Genomic DNA, 8,633 nt, shown 5'->3' with positions numbered 1-8,633 from the left:
TTTCCTCGTTGGAGGAAATGCTTCGACAGCCTGGGAAGAGCTGTCTCCAAAGCTGAAGAGCACAGAAAGCCAGGATGGGGACTGGGGGGGGGCTGCAACAGCGCCCGCTGCTCCCCTGCTTTGCAAGACCCCCCCAGGGCAAGGCTGGCACTGGGAAGCGATGAGCCCTGTGGCAGGGAGAGCTGCGAGCTCTCGTGTCTCTGCCCAACCGCGGGTCACCCTCGGCACACGCGCCCCTGCCCCGTCCCCCCGCACCCACCCCTGGGTCAGCCTCGGGGTGGGGGGGGGACACCCCCATCCTGGGCAGATGGTCACAGCCTGCAGAAATGCCAGCTTGGCATCTCTCTCCTGCCAAGCTGAAGACAAATTCCTGCTGTCACAGTGGTCCTTTGGTAGGCAATTTATTTACCTTGGATGCTGCAGCCTTATCGTTCATGGAAATGTTTATCCTAAATATTTAATAGCAGGACTGCATAAACTGAGGCTTCCTGGGGAAGAAGCCCAGGCGGCAGTTGGAGCAGGCACTAATGGCTCTTCCCCTGGTACTGCAAAAGTTAAAGATACTTTCTCGCTTCTCCCTAAGAATCACATCCTCAGCGCCTCAAAATCAGATATTTTTTAATCTGGCCAGAGGCCTCCTCATCACTTCCTGATGAGAAACGCAGGAGACCTAACAACAGCCCTTTTAAAAACAACATCCCCGATTCCACTAACTCGTTAAACAGAGAGAGCCTGAAAAGTGCCAACACTCCTATGAGAAAAGACGGGAGAGAGAGAGAGAGAGAGGGAGGAAAGAAAAAGCAGGTTATTTATAACGCCAGGCAGCGTTAGGGTCTCTTCAGTCTCTCCTGCAAACTGGCTGCTGCTGGGAGGTCACTCCTCAAAAACCTGCCGAGCCCGTGACCTGCAAGCACAATATTTGATCTGGGATCTAGGGCGGGCACCAGCCTCTGCAAATTGGGAGACACACTCACATGCTGCTTGACACACGGGAGATCCCGGAGAAGAGCAGCGAGGCTTTGGAAAGGAGGCTTTTACCTTGGTAAGTCCGTCTCTATATTTATTATGATTTTTTTTTTTTTTTTTTGAAGCCTGATTTCCATACCCTTGCCTCAGCGGGCGGGCGGCTGCCACGCGAAGCACATGCCAGCGACACGGGTGGCACAGCTTGAAAGCCAGCGCTCCCCAGCCGCAGCGGTGGGGAAGCCCTCTCCTGCTTCCCACGTCTCTTGCCCCTCTGGCAGCTCCTTGCCCCCTTGGCCGGGAGCTGGACACCCACAGCCACCGACACCCAGGTGCGGGCAGTGCCTGCTTGCTGCTCTGCCCGTCCCCTCTGCCGGGGTGCAGGGGTAGAGGGAGCTGGTTTCATGCCTGGCACAGCAGCAATGGACCGAGTCCATGGATGGCCACAAACCGTGAAGCCCCTTGCTCCAAAAACCTGCTCCCTCTTGGGGTGAGGAGCTGACCCCTTAGCCCAGCAGCCTCCAGCACGGGAGCATGGGCACCAGGAGATGACACGGATCTCGTGGCTGGCACACTCGGCTCAGATCCCACCCCAAAACCAGGGCTGAAGCCCACTGGGGAGGGGAGAAGCAACCTTCAAATGAAGCGGGGGGCAGCGGTGTCTGCTGAGGACAGGCTCTGGGGTTACCAGTATATTGAAGGGGGACACTAGAAAAGGTGGAGGGACCCCACGGATCGTCCTGCCCCGCACAGAAGGGTCCCCTGGGAAGGGGCTGCCAAGCAGCTCTGCATGGGTGGAGAGAAGCCCCTGCGCAGAGCAGGGCGGCTCTGGTATTTCAGCAGGCAGAGTGCCCTGGAGCAGGAGGGAGGAGGAGAAGAAACTCCTCTGCGACTGCCAAGCTCCCCCGTTGCACACAGCATCCCGGAGGACCACGTCGCATCTTCCCCTCGGCTGCACGAGCACGTGGAGGGGGAAGGAGGGAGAGAAGGAGAAAGCGAGGGAGCCATGCCTGCCCGCCATCGTCTCAATCCCTCTTTTCTTCCAGCGCGAGCAGCCTGCCAGGGTGCCTCGGTGGCAGGGCAGCCGCTGCCTCGGAGCAGACTGTGCCCTCTTTGTCTGCCGGGCGAGACATCCCCTCCTCGCTGCAGGGTGGGGATGCGGCGAGGTTTCATCGGACGACCCCACGGCCACCCCCTGGCACGGCGAGGGGGGACACTGGCCCGTGCTTGCACATTGCCCACGCTGCGGCTGCCAGAGCGGAGCTGGCAGCGATGCACCGGCAGCCCAACCGCTCTGCGCTCCCAGCCACGTATATAGGAGCCAGCAGACAGGAGCAACTCCTCTCCCCCTCCGAACAGCACGGCCCCGCGTATTTCCTGGAGGCATTTCAAGCTGCCTCGCTCCAGGCCGCTCTGCGTGCTCCTTTAGCACCGAGACGAGGAGTCAGGATGAACGGCCGTAGCTGGAGTCCTCCTGCCACCAGCACCGTGGCGTGCCAGCACTCTGCCCCGGGCACGGCACGGGGTGGCTGCGAAGCCCACGCCAAGCCAGGGGGCTTGGGACAGGTTTGACTTGCTCTGAGCCCCCTGCCCTGCTCTCTTCTGGATGTCAGCCCTCGGCAGGCTGAATTTCACCAGCTGGGTCCAAGCACTAGGTCTGGTGATGGCTCCTTCTCTCCCTGGTCATGCTGGGCTCGAGGGGCTGGCAGATGCTGCCCCTTTTTTTGTTGGGTCTGAGCTCGGGGAATCTAAGCTTGAAAGTGGTTTCATTTCAAAAATAAGCCAGAACTTGTTTACCAGGATTTACATCAGTCCCGAGCAGCCTGAGCATCCTGCGTTTCTGTGGGGGAAGGGAGAGCTGGATGAAACCCACAGCGAATCATGTCGCCAGTGAGTGTAGCATAAATATAGCTCCATCGAAACATGCCTGGAGCTCCATCAACCTGTTCTTGCAGCTATCGCTCTCCTCCGCTTGGCCGGAGAGTGGCCGAGTCCTTTCTCCTCCCTCCCGCACAGAGCCAGCGCAGGCAAATCCCGGGCACCTTGGGGCAGAGCTGCGTGACCTTACGCAAATTCGGACCATGTGCCCATCTCTCCGTCCTCTACTCAGTGGTAACAGAAATACCCATAAGTAAAGATTTTGTGAGCAAATATCCACTGGGATGGAGGTTTCTAGCAGGCCTGAGGTGAAGAGGGGGAAGATCAGGTAACTGCAATCAGGGGACATGTCTGCAGCTGCATTTTTTTGGGTAGGATTCACTCAGGTCCCCTGGTTCTCCAGCTCTGCTGCCAAGTGCCACCAACCCCAGGCAGGGCTGCAACCACATCCAACCCCGCTGGGTTCCCAGCCCACGGGGTGCAGCTCGCCTGCCCCTAGCCCTTACATCAGACCTGACACTGCTGATGGTTTTCTCCCCATTTCTCCCCCCCCAGGTCCCTCCAGCATCAGCACCATGCGTTGGGCCACCGTCCTGATCATCGCTGGGCTCTGCGGAGCCTCCCTGGGCCAGTACAATGAAGAAGAAGACATGGCCTGGTTACAGTACTACATGCGGCAGTCCCGTATGTCCTCCTATAACTACATGCCCTACTACGAGGATGAGAACACCCCTTACGTGTACTCTTACCTCCCAGCTCCAGAGACGGGGGCAGAGCCCGGCCCTGAACCTCAGCAAGCCCCTTCCTGGCAATGTCCCCAAGAGTGTGATTGCCCCCCTAACTTCTCATCAGCCATGTACTGTGACACCCGTAACCTGAGGTACCTGCCCTTCGTGCCTTCCCGGATGAAATACGTCTACTTCCAGAACAACCAGATCACCGCCATCCAAGAGGGAGCTTTTGACAACGCCACGGAGCTGGAATGGCTCGCGCTGCACAACAACCAGATCAACAGTGAGAAGATGGGCAAGAGGGTCTTTGCCAAGCTCAAAAACCTGGAGAGGTTGTACATGAACAACAACAACCTAACCAAGATGCCCAGTCCCTTGCCCCGGTCCCTGAGAGAGCTCCACTTGTCTTACAATCAGATCTCCAAGGTCCCCTCCAATGCCCTGGAGGGTCTGGAGAACCTCACAGCCCTGTACCTCAGCCACAACTTCATTTTTGAGATGGGAGCATCCCTCAAAGGGCTCAAGTCCTTGATCCTTGCTGATCTGAGCTACAACCACCTCAGGAAAGTCCCTGATGGGCTCCCAATGGCTTTGGAACAGCTCTACCTAGAGTACAACTACATCAACACCATCCCTGATGACTATTTCAAAGTGTCTCCCAAGCTGCTCTATGTACGGATGTCCCACAACAGCCTGACAAATCAAGGTCTCTCTACCAACACTTTCAACAGCAGCAGCATCCTCGAGCTGGACCTCTCTTACAACAGGCTCCAGAAGATCCCCCGGGTCAGCACCAACCTCGAGAACCTCTACCTTCAAGGAAACCAAATCAACGGTGAGCAGAAATGCGTCAACCAAAGCACGGTGGTGCAGGGGATGATGGTGCAATAGAGGGATGGGGAGATGGAGATGCAGAACCTGTGCCTCCCTGTGGGAGACTACCTGGGGTAATGGTTTGAGTAGGAAGCTGGAATTTGGGAGACTTCTAGGTCGCCCTGAGCAAGGCAGGAATGGGGCCCATTGTGTCCCAACACACCTGGAGCCGAGAGTCTCCCAGCCCTGAATGCTCCCGCGTGATCCATGGAGCCATTGCAATGGTTTTACTGAGCTTTTATCAGAAGCCTGAGCATCTTCTGGTTAGAGATGCCAGAAACCAGCTGTCGGTAGAAGCTGATGCACAACCTGGGGAGAGGACTACGGCTTTGGTCCAGCATTGCACACAGGCTGAGGGGTCACCAAGAGAGTGGACAGAGGTGGGGGGTCCCCACAGCCATGGTCACTGCACGTGGGAACACGCATCACCCTGGCCAGCGCTAACGCAGGGGACAGGGACGTACCCGGTGGTGCCCGGCGGTCTGCAGCGCTCGGGGACAGCGCAGCCCCTTCCTCCAGCCCCTTCTGCCCACCTCCCTCCCCATCTCACAGGGCTCTGGCCCAGCCCGGGCCCAGCCCATGGCCCCAGAGCCCCCCAGGGGTCGTGGTCTGCAGCCGAGGGACACATCCTTGCTGGGGCTGGGACAGACAGGAGCTTTTAGTTATTAGAGCCATCAACGCAGCATCTTCTGCCAGGACTAAAATTCACTCCACTTAATACACAAATAAATAAAAGGAACAGATTGTTCTGGGGCTGCTATTTATAAAAATAAGCTAGGGGAAAAAAAAACACAACCAAGCCATCTCCTGGAAAAATCCAGGCTTTCTCCTCTCACCTGCCAGGCCCCAAGGGCAGGACCCTCCCGGAGCAGTGCTGGAGCCCCTGAGCAAACCTGGGATGGGGACGGGGACGGGGACGTGTCAGTGCAGCCATCAGCTGTTGCAGAGGAAACGCACAACCCCGCGCCGGGGAACCGACAGAAACACAAAAACAAGAACAGATTCCCAAATGTTTGCTTTCAAAATTTGTAGCTGTTAACGTCTGCCCACAAATGCCATGAAACCTCCGCGGGGCCGTTCAGGCTTTACAGCAGTTTTTCCTCCAGCTGCAGGTTTTGCCGCTGACCTTTAAAGCATCCCCAGGAGCGAGGGGCTGCGGGTCCAGGTGTGCAGCACCAACCTCTTTGGGGGGCACATCCCACCCATGGAGCGTCAGGGCCGGGGTCGTTGCCCCTCCAGCCACACCGGGAGGTCCCCCCGCTTGCCTCCCCACACACCACAGGGCTTGCAGCCCCCTAAGCCCCCAGCCTGTGGGCTCAGGGGTCCCCCAGCACCCCGCTGCCTTCCCCAGCAGCGTCCCAGCCCGGAGCTTTGCTGCCCTCTAGTCGGTCGCTTCTCTCCCAAATCGTGCACACAATTTTTGGAGTTTGTTCCATCTCTTCCCTCCAAACCCAGCCCCGAAGTCTCCCTGCCTGGTGCTGGCATCAGTGGGTGGCAGATGAAGGGAGAGGGGATGTCTGCGGGCATGGGATGGGGACAGGGACAGGGATGTCCTCCCTCCCGGCCACGCTGCCTGCGTGGGGGAGTCAGGGGCTGGAGGCTGCAGCCTATGAAGCCTCAAAAAGGAGGCTGCAAAGGCAATTCCCAATAAAAAGCAATGTTTCATCTGACTCCACCCGGCTTTTTCCCTACGAGCGCTCCAGCCAGGCTGGGCAAAGGCAGCCGAGGGCGGGCGCTGCCACTGCTTCCAAACCCTGGAGCAGGCACAAACTCACGGGCTCCTTCTGACTGCAGCTAGAAGCATCAGTTACTCTTTTAGCTTAAGAGCAGAGGGTGTCGAGTCCAAATTTGCAGGAATAATTGGTGATTTGGGGGTGTTTTCATTTTTTTCCTGACCATCTTAACAAAAAGATGGCTCTCAGAGGTCAGGAGCCACAGACCCACCCAAGCAGCCCCCCTTGAGTTTTCCCACATCGCTCCCCAAAGATCAGTCGCATCACGAAGGTTAGAGCCAGCCGGGGCCAAAGCCGGTGCTCAGCTCTGTCTCCTCTCCCCCCCGCAGAGTTCTCCATCAGCAGCTTCTGCACCGTGGTGGACGTCATGAACTACTCCAGGCTTCAGGTCTTGCGGCTCGACGGGAACGAGATCAAGCGAAACGCGGTGCCCCCCGACGCCCCGCTGTGCCTGCGGCGTGCCACCATCATCGAGATCTAGCCTGGCCCCCGCCCGGCCCCCTCCCCATCCTCAGGACTTGGCTCCCCCGTTCCTGGGGAGACATTCACTCCCATTTTAATGCAGCTTGACAGTCTGACTTGGCTTCCGCAATAGTGCAATAAGGGTTCTGCAACACCAGCCCACGCAGGTGGGCAGGATCAATTCGTCCGCAAATGCTCCCTCTTCCCGGCTCTCCAGCCACGCAGGGTGGGACAGGTCCCAGCACGGTTCCCCCTCTGACCCCACCACAGCCACCCCCCAAAGCGCTGCACCTCAATTCACCTTCTCCCCTAGTTTGTGTGGGATGCAGCGGGGATGGGGGAAAGCTCATCCCACCTCCGAAACACGGCACTGAGCATCCAACCCCAGCGGGGAGGGTTTCAGGTGTGGGTCCTGCAGAACCAGCAGATTTAAAGTGACTCCCCCTGAGCCAGGTGCCAGCGATCACTGGGAGGAGCAGCCGGAGGTTGGGAGCTACACGAGTAAAGGGTTAAAGATTTCCTGGCTGCCAGCATCCCTCAGTCTAGGATGGGGAAGAGCAAATCCACTCTTTCCCCTCCATTTTTCCCCCCTTCCATCAGCCTCCTGCTCCAGAGATAAAGGAGAGAAACCTTTCCTGCTGCTGCCGAGCGGCTGTCAGCTGCTGTGGTTAGAGAGAAACACCCTGAGAAACAGCCCGTTCGCGGGCCGTGGCGAGGGGGGTCTCACATCTTCCTCCCAGACCACTGGTTCAGGGCAGGACCAGGGCCACGGGATGGGGCAGTTCCTGGTGCTGTCACCCCCGGCTGCCTGGGGACCCCCCACGTGCCCAGCTCCATCCCACCCACCGGCTTGGCTCCGAGCTCTCTCCCTGCCCAGGCAACCGGGGTCTCCCATTTTAAAAAAAAAAGAAAAAAAAAAACCTCAGTGACACGTGCATCCGCAGCACGTTTGAATTCGCCGAAAGCCAAAACCGCCCAACTTGGTTCCTTGGACGGTTTAGTTTGAGAACCAAAGGGGCAGCTGAGCTTTGGAGATGACCTGCAAAGCTGAAGAGGTCATCCAGACCCTCCGCATTTAAACTGCATGCTAACACTATAAAAACAAAAACCCAAAAAAACCTGTACTATCACTGACGCATGAACTGTAGATATCATACCGACGAATAAAGCCCTTTCTGTAACTGCACGAAACGTGTCTGAGGAATCCCAAGTGCAGAGACCGGGGTCTGAGCGTCTGGGCTGCTCTGAGCACTGTAACCTCCCCTCCTGCAGACCAGATCTTTCTGCAGCCATAACCCGGGCTGGATTTGCCGTCTAGTGGTTGTACCAGACACGACACGTGCGTACGCCGCCTTCCCCGCACCGAGGAGCTGCCGCTCCAGCACATCCCAGATGGGGTCCATGCAAGGACATTTATAGAAGGAAAAAATACACATGGAAAAGTGTCAGTTGAGAGAGGGAAGGGATGGCGGTGCCTCTGGCACACTACTTCTGGTCGTTATTTTCCGGATGCTTTCATGTTCTCCAGTCTTCAGCCCTGCTTATTTTTAACTGGAGGATACGTAAAAAAAAAAATTCACATGGGCAGGATTTTTCCAGATCTGGAGTTGCACAGAAAGTGCCATTTCCCAGCCTCTCCTCAGCACACCGGGGGCTCGCTTGGCTCTGGGTTGGTGCCCGCCGAGGAGGCAGAGCCTGCGGGCGCTCCGTGGGGTGCAGGAGGTGGGTTTCCCCGCTGGTCTTCCCCAAACTGCTCTGGTCCCTGGCCAGGGGCAGCCCCCCCTCAACTCCAGCCAAGGCTCTTGCAGAAGCCAGGCAGGAGGAGAGGCAAGAAGACCCCGCTCCACCCCCTTCCCCATCCTCTCCTCCATCCCAGGGCAGCGCAGGGACATGGACATCCTCATCGTGTCCTCCCACAGCCAAACCCCGCTCCCTGCAGAGATGCAGATCATCCCCGAGGCACCAGGACCGGGGACCCCAAACCGAGGGGACC

At 57.9% G+C, this 8,633-nt stretch overlaps 1 protein-coding gene across 1 annotated transcript; it reads left to right on the top strand.

Annotated features, from left to right (window-relative positions):
* The first annotated feature begins 651 nt into the window (after positions 1 to 651).
* On the top strand, positions 652 to 7,825 carry FMOD (fibromodulin). Its single transcript, XM_075174259.1, has 3 exons — positions 652 to 1,042; positions 3,397 to 4,407; positions 6,508 to 7,825. The coding sequence occupies exons 2-3, from the start codon at positions 3,417 to 3,419 to the stop codon at positions 6,657 to 6,659; spliced, it is 1,143 nt and encodes a 380-aa protein (XP_075030360.1). The 5' UTR covers positions 652 to 1,042; positions 3,397 to 3,416; the 3' UTR covers positions 6,660 to 7,825.
* The last annotated feature ends 808 nt before the right edge of the window (positions 7,826 to 8,633 follow it).

This window comes from Calonectris borealis, chromosome 26 (genome assembly GCF_964195595.1).
Source record: "Calonectris borealis chromosome 26, bCalBor7.hap1.2, whole genome shotgun sequence".
Lineage (NCBI taxonomy): Eukaryota > Metazoa > Chordata > Aves > Procellariiformes > Procellariidae > Calonectris > Calonectris borealis.
The sequence above is the reverse complement of the archived record's forward strand: the minus strand, read 5'-3'. Positions and strand labels throughout refer to the sequence as shown.

What these genes read in the sequence shown, in the direction of transcription:
- FMOD (XM_075174259.1), top strand. Translation starts at nt 3,417, where the DNA reads ATGCGTTGGGCCACCGTCCTGATCATCGCTGGGCTCTGCGGAGCCTCC. An exon ending in TCAAGGAAACCAAATCAACG is followed by an intron (nt 4,408 to 6,507) that starts GTGAGCAGAAAT and finishes TCCCCCCCGCAG; the next exon opens with AGTTCTCCATCAGCAGCTTC.